At 40.0% G+C, this 17,240-nt stretch overlaps 1 protein-coding gene across 1 annotated transcript in view; it reads left to right on the plus strand.

Annotated features, from left to right (window-relative positions):
• LOC117271864 (macrophage mannose receptor 1-like) overlaps positions 1–16,450 on the plus strand; it is a 30,461-nt gene extending 14,011 nt beyond the window's left edge. Inside the window, exons 16-31 of the mRNA XM_033650355.2 lie at positions 3,527–3,565; positions 4,621–4,784; positions 4,900–4,967; positions 5,486–5,586; positions 5,700–5,848; positions 6,023–6,128; positions 6,734–6,861; positions 8,070–8,102; positions 8,427–8,529; positions 13,684–13,913; positions 14,124–14,289; positions 14,535–14,711; positions 14,809–14,925; positions 15,320–15,478; positions 15,633–15,659; positions 15,746–16,450. Coding sequence (XP_033506246.2) covers positions 3,527–3,565; positions 4,621–4,784; positions 4,900–4,967; positions 5,486–5,586; positions 5,700–5,848; positions 6,023–6,128; positions 6,734–6,861; positions 8,070–8,102; positions 8,427–8,529; positions 13,684–13,913; positions 14,124–14,289; positions 14,535–14,711; positions 14,809–14,925; positions 15,320–15,478; positions 15,633–15,659; positions 15,746–15,870 — 1,892 coding nt within the window. The 3' untranslated portion in view covers positions 15,871–16,450. The remainder of the gene's footprint in view (positions 1–3,526; positions 3,566–4,620; positions 4,785–4,899; positions 4,968–5,485; positions 5,587–5,699; positions 5,849–6,022; positions 6,129–6,733; positions 6,862–8,069; positions 8,103–8,426; positions 8,530–13,683; positions 13,914–14,123; positions 14,290–14,534; positions 14,712–14,808; positions 14,926–15,319; positions 15,479–15,632; positions 15,660–15,745) is intronic.
• The last annotated feature ends 790 nt before the right edge of the window (positions 16,451–17,240 follow it).

Here is a 17,240-nt window from a genome sequence, read left to right on the forward strand (position 1 = left end):
GAAAAAACACACCGGGCTACACAGCCTCTCTACCTGAGCAGCTGAAGCTGCGGCTCGCACCCTCGACACACAGACGGTGCTTCAGCATGCCAGACATGTGCGCAACTGTGAGAAATAAATATGTGAGGTGTACGCTGCTTTTCTATCTTTTTTTTTTTCTTTTCTTTCTTTCTTTCTTTCTGTCAGCAACATACACTCCTAACACAGGACGGGTTGTTTCTATTGACTGAGTTGATTATTAAGCCATAGTGATGCGCGGATCGGCTCTGATAGCACCCGAATCAGCATGTACGCATAAACCATCCAGTCGTTACAGCATGACTGAGCTAGCAAAGCAGTTTTGTGTTGCTATGTGTGGTATTCATTCAGTTTTGGGAAATCACGATGTCTAGAAAGCATCAGTGGCTGCAGCTGACAGGGAAGGCTAACAGCAGCAGCAAAGCTAACATCAGGACGTCATCCGTTAAAAGCCTCCCATTGTCGGATACGACATGAAACTACTCCAGTTAGCTCAATCATGTTGTAACTAAGACATCCGCTGGAAAAAATATTTTTTTCACGGACCGTTTATTGAGTTATTGAGTTACAGACACTGCTAACGGCTAACGGCTAACCGCTAACGGTTAGCCCAGCTAATCTACGATAGTCATGTTATTAATCACACACACAGAAATAGTAACGTTTGTTTGATCATTGTGTTTATAGACTTTACAAACATCAGATTAGTCTAAACGGTGATATAGTGATGTGAAAAATGTGAGATATATATATATAATCGCCTTGTTGTTTACCTTGTTGAGTTTAGCTATATATATATATATAGCTAAACTCAACAAGGTAAACAATAAGGCGATTCCCATTTACACAGTGGTCAAGAGTGCTGGACCGGAAGTGTCGCACAAAAAAACGGAAGCTGGCTGTGTTCTGTTTTGCCTCCGTGTTTCCGTGAAAAATAAGGTGGATAGAGATCACAAGATGTGAATGGGAGAAACGTGTTGGATCTGATAGCGTGGATATTGTTGAAAATGAATAATTAATACAGTTCACAATCTTCAGTTGAGGTCTCATTCGAGGCAAGGTCTATCCGAGAACAGGAGTTTATAGTCAGGTGTAAAGTAAATTCGAGGTCAAGAGTATGGCCTCAGTAATGAGTTGAACCAGAGACATGCTATAACAGGTTACAAGAATCAGCAATGTTTAGCTAGCTGTGGATATTAAAATCCCCTAAAATAATGATTCTTTCATGATTGAGGACAATGGAGAATAGATATCTGGGTAAAAGGCTGAAATTTGGTCAGTAAATTGAAATACTGCAGGCTCGGTTTTGACTTTAACCATTAAAATCTCAAAGCACTGTAGGTTATCAATAGTGACTTGTTTACAGTTAAAATGGTTGCTGTGGGCAGCAACCTCTACCACATCCTCTGCACCTCGGGGAGTTAAACAGAAAAAACTATTCATGAGGGTAGATTTCAAATAAATTGCAACGGTTCCCAGCTTTTAGCCAGGTCTTGATATGCACCACACTCCACTCCGGCAATCATCACACACAAACACACAGCACAATGGAGGGGAAGAGAACCTGGAGCCTGCTCTTTATCATCCCAAAAGCATGCTCTATACTGGAGTGTGAAGCACTCAGCTCCCACATCTCTTACTGGCCTCTTGTAGGGAGTAATGAGGGGGAGTGGGTGATGGAGGCACTAAGTACACCCCGTACGCAAGGATAAAATGTCGTGGAGGAGAGCAGAGTAAAAGGCAGAGTGGGCTTTATAGAGCACTCTGGAGTAGTGGACTTACCAAGGCCAACTCACACAGGTGTCTATGAATTGGCCCTGATGGTTACATACAGCCTGCACTATAATGGATGCGAACAGTTTCCTGTGTCCTGAAGAGCTGGCTATCAGCACCACTTTGTGGCTTGATTTGGTTATGGCAGCCCTTGATTGCAACAGCAGCTATCCCGGAGGCCTTGCTTCTTGCTAGCCGTGCAGACCCATGAGACACTGCCCTCGGGTCCTCTGTGGTCTTCAGGAGGTGGATGACCTGGTGATTGAATGGCCACCACTTCCTTAGTGAATCTGTGGACAATGGAACAAGGCAACCCAAACACTCTGGAAACGACACCGTAGGAAGCCCCACTTGTGAGCCAGAACAGATACACCAGGGTCTCGATTGTTGCACCACATCGGTGTCTTCCATCCCAGCACTGCCAAGGACTCCCTGGAGCCTGTTCTTTATCATCCGAAAAGCGGCTTGAATCAAACTCAGACCGGCCAGTATGCACCACTGCAACTTCAACTCAGCTCAACTCAAATTTATTTATAAAGCACATTTAAAAACAACTCACATTGACCAAAGTACTGTACAAAAGAAATGACATGCTAATGAACGCATACATAGGAGCAACATAACTGTCAGGTACACCGCTTACACATTTAGAGACACAACACACACAGGCATGCATCAGGGAAAACCACATCGGGGGACTCAAACGCTACTGAATAACAGTAGGTTATGGGCCTGGACTTAAAAGTCAATGGTGAGGGCAAATCTGATTGGGAGGGGGATGCTGTTCCACAGCTTGGGGGCAGACACAGCAAAGTCACGATCACCCCTGAGCTTGTCTGGAGCATGGGACAGCCAGGAGCCCCAGGTCAGCTGACCCAAGGGACCTGGGCATAGAATAGGGATTTAGAAGGTCTGAGATGTAGGATGGGGCAAGACCATTAAGGGCTTTGTACACAATTAGGAGAACCTTAAAGTCAATTCTGAACTTTACTGGCAGCCAGTGGAGAGAGGCCAAAACAGGTGTGATATGGTCCCTCCTCTGGGTACCTGTGAGGAGCCTAGCATTCTGAACCAGTTGGAGGCGGGACAGAGAGGACTGACTGATACCAGTGTACAGAGAGTTACAGTAGTCCAAACAGGAGGAGGTGAGAGCGTGGGTGACTATCTGCAGGTCTTTGAGAGAGAGAAATGGCTTGATTTTGGCAATTGTGCGGAGTTGGAAAAAGCTGGCTTTTAATACTGCACTTATTTGTTTGTCAAACTTAAAGGCAGAATAAAACATCATGTCAAGATTTTTGACATGGGATTTAACATAGTTAGAGAGGCTACCGAGCTGGTCAGAAATCCCTCTTTCTCTGCAATGCTCTAAAATGGTTTTGTCTCATCAGAAATCATTAGTTTGAACTGAGCTTAACTACTAACTAACTTTATAACTCTTCCCTTGTTTTTTGCAGCTGGTTACTAGATGATAAGAGTGGCAAAGGGTAGGGGAGAGGACAGAGGGTGATGCAAACAGAAAATCATACGAAGACCAGACCATCTAGGAGACCACTCAGTTTGACCTTTGCAGTCTTCAAAGGAAGCAGCCAACATAGACGGCCAAGGCCACATCCTTTTTAGGCTCCAGCCCCTGAATTGGGACACAGCCATATGCTCAACTGGGCACTGCCAACTATCACTCCAGGGCACTATTAAGTGTTCTAAGTATAATTTTCCTCTGTGTATGTCCTTACAGGGGTGATTCCAAAACCACCTCCAAGCCCTGTTACTCCTGGTAAGTGGGCCCTTTTTTTAATATAACCACATAGAAGGACTGCAAATACATGTTTAGTCCAAGCCTTATTTTCTGTTGTACAGTTTAAATTTGTTACAACCGTTTGTCTCCAGCCATGCTAGCAGCCTTTTGGGGCTATACTTAAGCTAAATGCCAGAATTAGAACACTTACCATTCCACAATGACAACATGTTGATATAAAGCAGATATGTTTACCATGTTCACCATCTCACTGTGTCTTAACCAGCAAATATTTACTGATTAGTCTTGAAGGGAGGTAATGTCATGAGTGCATTGAACAGTTTTTTTTTCCCAAATGGTGGTGCTGGATATTATGTGACCTCCAAACATATTGTACTTTATCCTAAGGTGAATATGAGGTCTGTACCAAATTTCAATGCAAGTGCAGTTGATGAGACATTTAAATCAAAGCCACAAATGTGAATGTCAGGTTGGCACTAGGGTAAAAGTCAGGGGATCGCAGAAGTTAATAGAATACATCAACTAGAAATGATAAATGTCTGCACATATCTACACAAAATGTTAAAATATGCAACTGGACAAGTAAAAATTTTTACTTGAAGTGCTGGGAGTGCCAAGGGAGTACCCCCAAGCTGGCCACCAATGTTGTTAGACATTGCTATTCAGTTGTGATGTCAGGTGACCAAAATTTGGGGTCAACAAAAGTAAAATGCTAACATCAATTTGATGTAGAATAACGGTGACAGATGATGTTAGTATTTTGTAAGTTTTAGGTTGTGTTGTCAAGTTATCAAAATCCAATGTCTTCCAAACATCTCATGCCAACAACATCCTGACATATAACAACAAAATTTAGTATGGTCAACATGAATTTCATCCCAATCAAAAATTTAACATTTGTCCAACTTAAGAGCCATTTCTTTCTGATTTGATATTGACATCCATTGCCAGCTGGGCAAAGTCAGTAGGACACCAGGAGTGAGAGCCATGTCATTAGCATGTCTAAAAAAGAAACCAAAATCTGAATCTACATATGTAACTTAATAAATCATATATTTCTGTCATGTTTTTAGACTACATTACAAGATCGGATGGATGGATAGAGTGGAATGGGTCTCAGTATTATACTGATACTTATAGTGGAGCCATGGAAGATGCTCGTCGCTATTGCCAACGTGAGCATGGTGACTTGGTAACTATCAACAGTGAAGCTGAAAGTGTCTTTCTATGGAAACAGGTGAGGAATGACATCCTACATTACTGACATTACTCATTAGCTATGACATTCAAGCTCAGACCGTACTGCAATTTAAGAACTGCTGGTTTTACGGTGTGCCTTTGTCTGTGTGTAGATAGACCACAGTTATGAAGATAAGCCTTACTGGATAGGCCTGACCGTAGATTTTGATGGGACATCTGAGTGAGTATGAATTAATAAATAGTGGATTAAAAAAAGAAACCTCAAAGAAAAGTATCAAAACTATGTAACGTATTGCTCTTGTGACCAGTTGAGTCATGTGTTGTCCTCATACACGGTTTATAAAGATGGGCTGTATGACAGCTCCCCACTTGCATCTGAGATATTTTGAAAACTTTTAAACAGCTGCCTGCCATGGCTGGTAAGGAAAAACCAAAACAATGATCCCAAATTGATTACAGAGCTCGTGACAGCTAAGGGGGACTGCAGGTTTGGGTGGCAATTTTGTGTGTTTGCCATTACTATCAACCTTTTTCACGTACTTATTTATAAGAATTGTTGATATAAAGTATTGATTGCTTTAGCTTCAATGAAGCAGTTGAATTAGTTATTCGAACAAAGAAGAGTTGAGCTTATTACAACAATTTATAACATAAAAAATCCAAGATAGATATCAAAGTCAAATTGTGTCATGGATTTGCCTTTTGAGTTTCAACTGATATCTACTGTGTTCCATAAAGGTGGATGGATGGCTCTCCAGTGGTGTTTCAAAGGTGGGATGAAAACCAACCTGATTTCAAAAACAATGATGAGAACTGTGTTGTCATGACTTCATCTCTGGGTGAGTAACATAAAATTGATTCATCTTAAAAGGCATAATTTCATATAATGAATTTTTATAAAGAATGCACATTGTCTTTTTTATTTCTTTCATTGACTTTTTGGGGCTTGCAGGCTTCTGGCATGATTATAATTGTGGGTATGATCACAAGTTCATTTGTAAACGCAATGGCTCAACATCTGCCACTTCCAAGGCCACTGTGAAATCAACAGTTCCTCCAAATGGTGGCTGTCCACAAAACTGGAAAAAATTGAACTCAAAGGTTAGATGTCACTTTTAAGTTTTATAGTTGTTTGTTAGAATGGGAATACGACTGATGTTGCATGAAATGGGTCTTCAATTACACAAAACATTAATTTATATTTAAATAAAAATCTCAGCTACCTCTCTTCAAAAAAAATCACACAAAGCTGTTGATTTTTTTTTTAACCTATAGTGTTACAGCATCATTAATAGCCAGAGAGAGACGTGGTTTGGAGCAAGAACACAATGCAGATCAATGGGAGGAAATCTCGTCTCAATTCTCTCAAGACACGAGCAAGGTGTGTTTTGTTTGCTTTTTCATAAAACTTCTCAGAAACAGAGCCATCGCAAAAATGCCCCGTGGTGGCCATGGCTGCCATTTTACTTTCTGCCAAAACTGAATAATGTATTTTTCATCATATCTTCTCAACCACACATGGTAATACAGAATAAGTGATGTCTACCTCTATGTTTTAATGGCCATAGATTACAATTATAGGTGAAAGGTGAAAAGTTAAGGTTGAATTCAGTGAAGCGATATGAGAATCACAGTATCTAAGAACCTAGGCTGGACTTTATAACATCATGTCTGTTGCATGCATGCTGCAAATAGCTTAATCCTTATGTTTATTAACCCTGACAAAACAATGACTGTAAAGAGTAGAACAATATTCAACATGACCATAGCAACTTAACTAAAATAATGTATCAAACACAAAGATTTACTCCAAAAAATGTATTTCATAAATCTGTTTATGTTGATGTAAAACCTATTCTTTACTTTCTCTTTCAAGCTTTATTTATAGTAGGGCGCTCCATTCTTTTGATGAGTGTTGTTTGACAAAAATGATATATTTTGACAGAAAAACGTAAATGATAAGATCATTATGTGTTACATTTTCAGTGTTTTTGGCTAGTAACATGGTCGACCTACCTATCACAGCCCTGTGGATTGGTCTGTATAAAGTAAATGACAATACGTTTCTCTGGACTGATGGGAGACCAATGCAAATCTACAACATGGAGAGGGAAGTAAGTGGACACTGTGATGTTGCTTGTATTATAATGTTAAGTACAAGAGTTAGGAGCTGCACTATTAAGACACTCTTTTTTCATTAAAATGTGACTTTCTCTACTGTCTTAGTGCTGCCATGTTACAGTTACAGTGATTGAGGATTTTTTGGGGTAGTTAACATTTTTAAACTTCACTGTACCTTAGGCTGAGCATCGAGAATATTATTAGAACCAGTTTCAAATTTCTGATTACAAAGAAATTTAGAAGGAATCATGCTGTTAGATTTTGATTATGCTTATCCCTTACTGAACAACATACTGGCGCTCTTTCTGAACTGAAAAGTGCTGTGCAAAGGGATATTTTTTTTGTTTCTTTTATTTTGTTTTGTTTTTGAGTATGGGTAAAGCCGTGCGCCACTGACGGAAGGTTTTCTTATCTACTCCAATTGCCAACACCTCTCTCTCTCTCGATCAACCACACACACTAGGCACTGAGCTTAGCTATACTCTTAAAACAGCAGCCATCATTCTCAACCCCGTTTTTCCTTCAAGACGCAGTGAATGTTATTTTGCTTTTCAACTGCTATGGTGTTTATATGAATTAAACAAGCAATCCTGTGTTTGTCTTTGAGCGGTATGCCCCGAAATTCACGGGACTGTAAGAAGAGACAGACACAGGCAAAGTAGAGTGAAGTCTTGGAAAGTAAGAGCAGACTTAGTTATATTACACCTGAATATATGTCTAAAAACTTATTTGAATGTTTTTTTTTCCTTTACTTTTTTGAGCACTGGACTGATCAAGTTACTGGCTAATTCTGCTTACTGGTCAGATGTAGGTTGGACCCTGTGACCTTTTGGTGGATTTCAGTTATATTTGCAGTGCAGTGGATGAAATCAGAAATTAACATTTTACCATAGAATTATATTTAATAAGAACTAAATTCAAGAGTGTGAAATTAATTTACAGGTTGCATAAACTGTATGAATTAAATTGTGAATCTGACTATGAATGAATATGTCCTGTGTGAAAGTTTTTTTTTTTTATTTTGTGAATTGAGCATCTGACCTGTTTTGATCCCGCCCCTCAGAAAATTGGAATTGTTAAAATCCAAACGATAACTTTATTTGGTGTTGTGATCAATTCAATGCATCAGTATGTTTGTAGCATAGTGATATTGTGGGTATATTGCTAAATATTCTTCTATCATCCTGATTTTCCATTGCAGTGGTCTTATTACAACAGGCATCATAACAGTGAGGTAAAAATGTTTTGATACTTTGGATGTCATATGCAATGCCACTTCATTTGTCTTAACTTGGAACAAAATACATCACATTTATGTGAAAAGCTGTGGTTATATCACTGGTAAACACAACTTTTGTTCATAATTCTGATTAATTATATCCTTCTTTAGTTTTTGTAACATATTTTCTGTTTGAGTATTCATACAGATTTATTATTGGTTCCCTTGCTATGTTTTTGTGTTCATTCATAACAGTGATTTATATGTGTATGCATACGGTCAGTCACCCAGATCATAAAATGCTTTGCGGTCTACCTCACAATCACTGTGTTTCACCAGACTACATGTGGTGCGATGACCAACGATCCCAACAGTGGTATTGGAACGTGGATGAGAAAGTCCTGCAATGACACCTATGGATATATCTGTCTTCGAAATGTTGGTGAGCCTATTCTCTGCCTTTTCTCTTCAATGCATTTTATTTGGCCTAGAATTATTTTAATATGCAGGGACTGACACAATATTGTTGGCACTGCGCATGCATTGGCGTTGTGTGTGTTTATCAGTAGCTCTGACATGAACTGACTTTTTATCTAGTATTTATCCAGTTTTTAAGGTAGTCCTTTGTTATACTATTATTTCCTGGCTGTTTTTACACATGCATTGCAACAAAAGGGAAAATCTTTTATCCATCAAGTAGTCAGTTTTTAAGTGTCATTTAAGTGTCTAGTGCCCATAGCCTGCCAAGGCTAGTCCAACCAACTTGCTTCTAGCATTGAGAGCCAAAATACTCAAGGGGAACTGCAGATACTGGATCAAGATGAGCTACCAACTGTTGACTGAAGCCTAAACTCCACAGCGGGTTCACTTGTTGGATCCCTGACGGCAAGTTTTGCTGCTTGCTGCCCTGTTGGTGGCTCTGTCACTGCAGCTAAATCCAGAACAACGCTGTGGGCTCCGGGTTGAAGCCCCTATGTATAAGTGCCTGTAACCACCTTGGCAGCAGCTGATACAATTAATAACTGGTTGCTTACTTTTAAACTCTTATGCACATTTGGCATTGTACTGGCCTACATTTTTAGCCATCCCATCTACAGTCCATGGCTCCACTCACCTCCCCGGCTGGCTGTGTAGGCTGGGCTCGCCTGGCGGGCAAAACAGCAGAGCTGGAAAAAAGAATATCCACACTTTTCAGAAGATTGAGGAGTTCATGGACACAATCATTTTTGGTCCAGCACATACTGACACAACCTGTGCCTGACTGTGTGATGCCTGTCCTTCAGAGCCTCTTACCACTCACTGCCCTGCTGCTGACGCTTGTCCTCCAGTCATCATCCATGATGACACCTGGACACAGCTTAGGGCCAGACCTAAAGCCCTGATCAGCTCTACACCATCATCATCAGCCCTAGTTAGTGGCAGGTGCTCGCCACAGAAGAGGGAGGCGCTTCTCTCATGTACCTCATCAATACAACCTTAACCTAGAGAATAAACATAACATCCTGGACGTTCATGAATTCTGTCCTTTGGCTGCAGAGTCCCGGACTCCTCCTCCTCTAGCTCTTCAGGTGTCCAGTAGGTCTCACCGTTCACTGCGCCTCCGTTCCCTCCACCAGCCATACCTTAGCAGCACTCCCCTCACAACAGAACTCGTCGCTCCACACTGCTCTTCACAACAGCGCTGCAGTGAGCTTCTGCCCCATTCTGTCCATCCTTCTCCATCCACTGTTTCATCACTGACTGCTCCCCCTCAAACCACGCTCTCTGTCCGCTGGTGGGAGTATGCCCACCTGTGTGTGCGCGCAGGTGTCTGTGTGTGTGGGGGCATCGGGGCGGAACTCCGCCGTGCGCCATACGCTGCAGAGGAGAATTGTAAATGTGCAACCATGTAGAGACAGAAACGACATGCCGTTGTGTAAATAAGATAAATAACACAAGGCTATTTAGTTTGTTTAATAAAAGGACAAGGTTTTGACCTCTTCGATTCCTCTTCCTGTCCTTATTCACAGACATTTCTATTTTTATACGCTGTAGCCTGTTATATAGAGGTGTATTAATACATTTTTGTTTTGTCACAATAAAAGGCTCTACGTGGGATTTATATCTTGTTATCAGCAGGAACAGATAAGTAGGCACTGTTCATCAACTTATATGACGTATATATGAATATGACAGCAGCGGTAGTTGAACGTTTACACGGCAACAAGTAAAATGGTCTCGAGGGCTGCCTATCAGTCGCTTGCAGTCACAACTTTATGTGATGACAGTAAATACATCACACAACGTAAAGCTGAAGTTTGCGAGGGCTCAGTCCAGAGGGTGGACATCTGGATTCAGCCACCAACTTGACCGCAGCTTGTCATCGCCTCGGCGCCACGGCGCAGTTCATCTGGAACAAGCCTACTGAGGAGTGAAGATCCTTGCAGTTAACTGATCACTCACTCTCAGACTTTCCTCCTCTCACACGCATTAGCCTAAACTGGCAGACTCGCTCTCTGTTTTTACAACATGAAAAAAAAAAACACCCTCAAATCACGGGTCATGCACGAGCAAGTAGTTGTAAAAAACACTCATACCGACTCCAAACATCAGTGCAAATGGTCGCAATCTGGAGCCTTGACTTCAGTTGTTATCTGGCGCTATATAGAAAATAAAATTAAATAATATTAACTTGGGGCAGCACGGTGGTGTGGTGGTTAGCATTCTCGCCTCACAGCAAGAGGGTTGCCGGTTCGATCCCGGGTGTACGGAGTTTGCATGTTCTCCCCGTGTCAGCGTGGGTTCTCTCCGGGCACTCCGGCTTCCTCCCACAGTCCAAAGACATGCAGATTGGGGACTAGGCTAATTGGTGACTCTAAATTGTCCATAGGTGTGAATGTGAGTGTGAATGGTTGTTTGTTTCTATGTGTCAGCCCTGTGATAGTCTGGTGACCTGTCCAGGGTGTACCCTGCCTCTCGCCCGATGTCAGCTGGGATAGGCTCCAGCCCCCCCCCCCCCCCCCCCCCCGCGACCCTCAAGAGGATGAAGCAGTTAGAAGATGAATGAATTAATGAATATTAACTTGACCTTCAAGGGAGGGCGAGGCGCCCCCCTCATATAATAGTAGGGGAAACAACATGTCCTCACCTGGTCAATTCTAGCTACCACAAGCAAACCTCTCCTTCCCCTACAAATTACACTAGCTCCCCCTAGTGGCTAGGGGGGCTTCCTACTTACTGCGCTGATGATGACATGGAGGCTTCCTCTATTAAAATGTGCTTGATGAACGCATGCTCTTTGGCAAACAAGGCTCACGTACTAGACTACTTGTTTACAAAGGAAAATCTGGCTTTCTTGTTCCTGATTAAAATCAGGCAACAGAATATGGATTTTATCCATTTAAATGAGCTGTGACCTATGGATTTTTATTTTATTCGGACTCTGCATCTGTCAAGCTGGGGCGGAGGACTTGCAGTGGTCTGCAAAAATCGATTTTCTTGTCCCTTGGTGAGCACAGAACCTTTTACTATTTTTTTTTTTTTTTACTACAATTGAAACAACAACTCAAGTAGGTGAGCTGAAGTTTAGTGTGTTTTAATTTATTGACCTCCTGGGCCAGCAAGTCAGTTATCTGAGTTTACTGCCTTTCTGACTTCTATATTTAAGCTGGACAAAGTGTTATTAGTTGGTAATTTTGACCTGCATATTAATGACACCACAAATACAATAATAAAACAATATCAGTAATATTACTGTTTTTTTTTGTTTTTTTTTTACATTTTAAGCAGCAAGTTTCTGGCACCACTCTCTTGAGTGGAAATATCTTAGACCTTGTTTTTTTCTGTTTTGCTTTTCTTCAGGTCTAGATATTGATTATATCCATTGTGAGGATATACTAAATTACTGACTCTTTGCACCCTAAAAGAACATTGCATTTCCTTATTATTACTCAGAGTGCAGCTGATCAGTTCCCTGTACACTTTTACTTTGATATTAATACAAATCTTAACTATGTAGAGTTTCAAATTCAGTCTATAAATGAGCATAGTTCCACTAGGGCTATCGACAACACTTCTCCATGGATGAAAGATGCTGTCTGCTGCCTGACAGAGAAATGTATCAGGTCTGAATGACAATGGAAAGCCACTGGGCTAGAAGTGCAACATTGTTTCACCACCATCTTTCTGCTGATGACTATATACCTTCCTGTTGATAATGTAATGGCCAATAGGTCCAGTGTTGGGGAGTAAGTAGTTACATGCAATAGTTATATATTTCAGTTACAAAATAAATGTAATTGCAAACCATTACAGTTACCAAGAAAAATATAATAAAATGAAATAAATAATATATGCTCTCAGTCTGCAGGCAATCCAGAATCCTGTTGCAACACTACTCGCTGGGTCAAATAGACTAGCTCCCTGTTGCATATAGGATTCAGTTCAAAATTCTCATTCTTACTTACAAAGCATTACGTGGTCAGGCTCCTGCTTATGTGGCTGAACTGCTTCACCCATTATCTTCAGGTCCTCCTCTTAGGTTGAATATCTTATTTGCTATCTGACCCTTGCACACACCTTAAGACCAAGGGTGATTAAGTGTTTCATGCCATAGCACCTAAATTATGGAATTCTCTGCCCACATCCTTAGAGTCTGCTGACTCTGTCGTTTCTTTTAAAAGCCAGCTAAAGACACATCTGTTCAGACAGGTGTTTGGGTAACCTGTAAGCACTAGGTCTGCATTTAATTCATATTTTGTGTATTCTTGTAGTGTATTGTGTTTTTTCATTATGTATTGTGTAATTAGTTTGCACTTTTACTTTTATTTTATTTGGGTAGTCACTCTATCTTTTATGTTCTTGTATGTTGTTTAATGCTTATTTATAGCACTTTGTGACTTATGTCTGTAAAAAGCGCAATACAAATACATTTTACTTCTTTACAATATTATTTATTTGTAACTGTTATATACAGGGAATACCATGGTACTTTGATGACCCTGATGTGTCTATATCTCAGTGCCTCTATACTATTACATTGAAACTTTACTTTATCCAGATATTCTGTATTTCCCTAAGTGACAAAACATAATGCATTCGGCAAAGCATCACCTACTGTACCACATGCTTAAACTCTGTGCACCGTAGTTGCAGGTAGTTGTTGCACTATAGAAGCAGATGCATGGTATATGGTGTGTGCATGACTAACACATGGTCGGTGTATTTTAGAACAAATAATTGACAATCGTGAAAATACAGGAGATTATAAAGTAAAATTTGGGATCCATTTTGTAATTGTTTGGTTACAGACACTGGGCCTATCCTAGCAAGGTGCAAGCCTCAGTGGAGCTCTGATGGAATGATAATAGATAATACATGAATTTTTAATTTGGGGGTAATTCTACCTACAACTGCACCAACGGTACTAAAGCAACTTATGATTTATTGTGTGACTGTTTTGCAATATTCCCCAATGATCAAAATTCCGATTTTACCAATACTAATTTCAGGCATGTTGTACTGTATTTTAAACAACTACTCGAGCATCAATACATCAAAATCCCTGTTTTAAAGTTGAATTGAAAACTAAAATTGTCTAATTTCTCACCCTGAACAGACCCATCTATTCCAGACTCTCCTGAACCAACAACCACTGGCTATGTGAAAGTATTTAATGACTCTATCAAGATTGTTGCTCAAAAAATGAGCTGGGATGCAGCTAAAAAGCACTGTGAAGGTGATGGTGCCAAACTGACTAACCTGCGAAATGAGTGGGCCCGAGTCTTTATTCAGCTGATGGTTTTAAATCTCAAAGCTCCTGTGTGGATTGGACTGAATACAATGGAGGTAAGGTGTCAAAATGAAGATTCTTACCCTAGACATTGTTTTTTGTAACTGTTTAAATAAAGTTAGTAACACAGTGACAGAAAACATTTAGCAGACTCCCAGCATGGAGGGCGTCAACTCTCACAGATTATGAATTTCCTGGAAAATAAAACCGCATAACTTTATTGACTTAATGATCCTGACTGCAGTTTCACCAATATGTTCTTTCAGACTGGCGGATATTACAGATATATTGATGGCTGGCATCTCACCTCAACCAACTGGCAGAGAGGGGAACCAGAAAGAGATCGACCATGTGCGTTTGTGAGAGAGAATGGAGAGTGGAAGTCTGCTGACTGCAGCAGGAAGATGAGCAGCATTTGCATGAAGTCTACAGGTAAGGCTCCTGTAATAAACCCATGTGTGACTCATCCTAATGTTATCCTGTTAATGGCGGCGCACATCCTGCCTTTACCTGTTTGGAACATGGTAACAATTGTTAACATCATATTTTGTTTTAGATGGGACATGCTTTCTTGTTCTACAATATTGTCAACTGGTGCTGACTTTAGCTGAATTTAAAAGCTTGTACTATACAGTAATTAGGTGATCAATTGCCATCAGTATCTCTCTCATTCCCAGATGTGCCACCAAGAGAGCTGAGTGAGCCAAGTGATTTCCCGGGACTTTGCCCTGAAAACCCAGAAGCATCCAGATATTCATCTCCGTATGTGTGGCTACCATTTAGGGCTTATTGTTACCTCTTTATCACAAAAACCGTTCAGTGGGCAGATGCAGCTACTACCTGTGCAATATATGGTAAGGATTTCCTAAGGTTGGTTTCATACATTTTCTTAATCACACAGCTGTGTTTAGCTTTTACTGAAGACTGTTTTTTCTTTGTTTGTTTGTCAAGGTGGAACTCTAACAAGCATTGAGGGTCCTCTCGAGCAAGCATTCATTTGGAGCAATATTCAAATATTTGGAGGCGGCAACTATAATTACTGGATAGGCTTATATAAAACTCACAGAGGTACAGTCACATTGCCTTATATTTCATAAAAAAGAAACATGAACCTACACTTGAACACATAGAAGAAAAATTATCTTTATAAATCGGAAGCTCTGAAACACAGATGTTACAAAATTACTGTAGCTTAATTATTTTTTTCCTGCTGAATCAGGAAGTTAAAGAAATAGTAACTACATCTGGTCAACAACAAATGGATAATATACATACACACATAGAAGCAGCATTATAGAAGCACATTGGAAACTTAAATGTTGCAAAATCTTGTCTCCATTAACACTGATCCTTTCTCTAGAGCACAAACTTCTTGTGTTTATTTGAATGTAAGAAATGATTTAGCTGTTACAAACAGTAACATTACAGGGAGAAAAAATATTGATTTTCTTTTTTTCCCAAGGCATGTGGCGGTGGTTGGATAACTCTGCTATGGTCTACACTAACTGGTATGAGGATCAAAGCAAAAGCGAAGGTCATGGACTGATTGATATTCAAGATGGGACATGGTCAGCAACTGACCGTCGTGGTGACCGACCTTTTGTTTGCAAAGCACCCAAAGGTGAGATCATCACACGTAATAGGTCAAAGTTTGAATCAATGTCTTAACAATAACAGTATGTAACATTTATAGTGTTAAAACAACAAATTAGATAAAAATATAAATGGCCAATAAATTAAACAGAAATGATACACCCTTATGTTCATCTTTCTAGTATTAAAAGAAGCTCCACTAACAACTGGTAAGTACCACCTTGATACTTTTTATTTGCCTGATAATTATACATTTCTTCTTCTGGCTGATAATCTATGTGTTGAATCTGTACAGTAAATCCTACGGTGGAGCCTCAAACCCAAGCCCACACCATTTTGGCAGTTGTGCTGGTCATTATTGCAATCGCCATAGGGACAGTCATCGCCTTATTTCTCTTCAAGAAATCTTGTCACCGCTAACCCAACCCTGAAAAGTTATCTAGCGAAGACGATTTCACTCTTTTTCAACACTGAGCGGTCCCAGGCTGGTCTGGTCGACACCGTTAAACGTGAAGCAAATGCAGAAGAGGAGAACCCTGCACCTGTTCTAACTGTAATGTAAATGCCAGCAGAATCTACTGGGGCATACAAGAATTTCTTTTTTTTTTTTTTTTTTTGAAATGAGAGCTGTTTCAATGTAGCTGGCAAGAACTGGCTTTCATGAACAAAACATTGTAAGATGTTGGATGTCTCATTTGACATACAAATCTCCTCTTGTCCTGAATAATGTTTGATGTATATTCTATGACTAAGTGATTTAAGACATTGATTCATACTATATTTTACTTTACAGTACTATGCTTGCTAGGATTGTGAAATTTCTACCAGACACTGGACAAGGCAAAATTAATACATGTTCCTACTGGACCACACCATGCTTTTCATCATCCTTGAAGCTATAGATGACATTTTATCTGTCTAGAAATCCAGGTGACTCGTAAGATATGTCTTGTAAATGAAAATTAAAACAAATGTATTAAAAGACACTGTAAAACCACAACCCATGGGTATCTACACTGATTGTTGTTTGTACTCTGGTATTAGCTCTGTTCGGGAGACAGAAGTATTTCAATCTTTTGCTTGCTCCAAATATTACTTCATTTTTCCAATGGATTTACTACCACATGACTAAAAAATAGAAGATTAAATGACAAAATAAGGAAGCCCAAGTCAGCAAAAGTGTGAAGATCTTTACATTTTATTTAGAAGCTGCTGGTCAAAGGTTGGTTCATTTGGACTTAAACAGTAGGTTCTGCCTGTTGCTGTGTAGGGCTCCAATTATGTCAGAACATCACCAAAATCAACCACAAGTTACTCCCAGAAAAACAATGACTCAAGTAAAAGTTAAAATTACCATTTCAGAAACCTACTCAAGTAAAAGTAAAAACCTTGTTGATAAATCACTCCAAGTACAAGTTACTTCCCATGCAGTATATGCAGTAGAGGTGCTTTGCTGTCCACCATACAAACAATCCCCACCAGGGTTTCTCCAAGAAATATTGTTAGGCCAGGTGGTTAGGCTAGCACAGCGTGGGCCAGCAACAGTTTGTTCTTGTGTTATCAATGTAGCTAAGTCAAATAGTATTTGTGGTCTCATATGCATACTGAATATGATGATATGATAATATGCATGGCAGAAAACAGTAAGAGCAGACGAGTTTTAATGAAGGTATAAATGGCAAATGTAGTAAAGTAAGACGTAGATTAATAGCTCAAAAAAATATACTCGAGTAAAGAGTACAAGAACAGTTTAAAAACGTGGACCATGAAAAGCACTCAAAAATATACTC

Source organism: Epinephelus lanceolatus, chromosome 12, assembly GCF_041903045.1.
Source record: "Epinephelus lanceolatus isolate andai-2023 chromosome 12, ASM4190304v1, whole genome shotgun sequence".
NCBI classification, from domain to species: Eukaryota; Metazoa; Chordata; class Actinopteri; order Perciformes; family Serranidae; genus Epinephelus; species Epinephelus lanceolatus.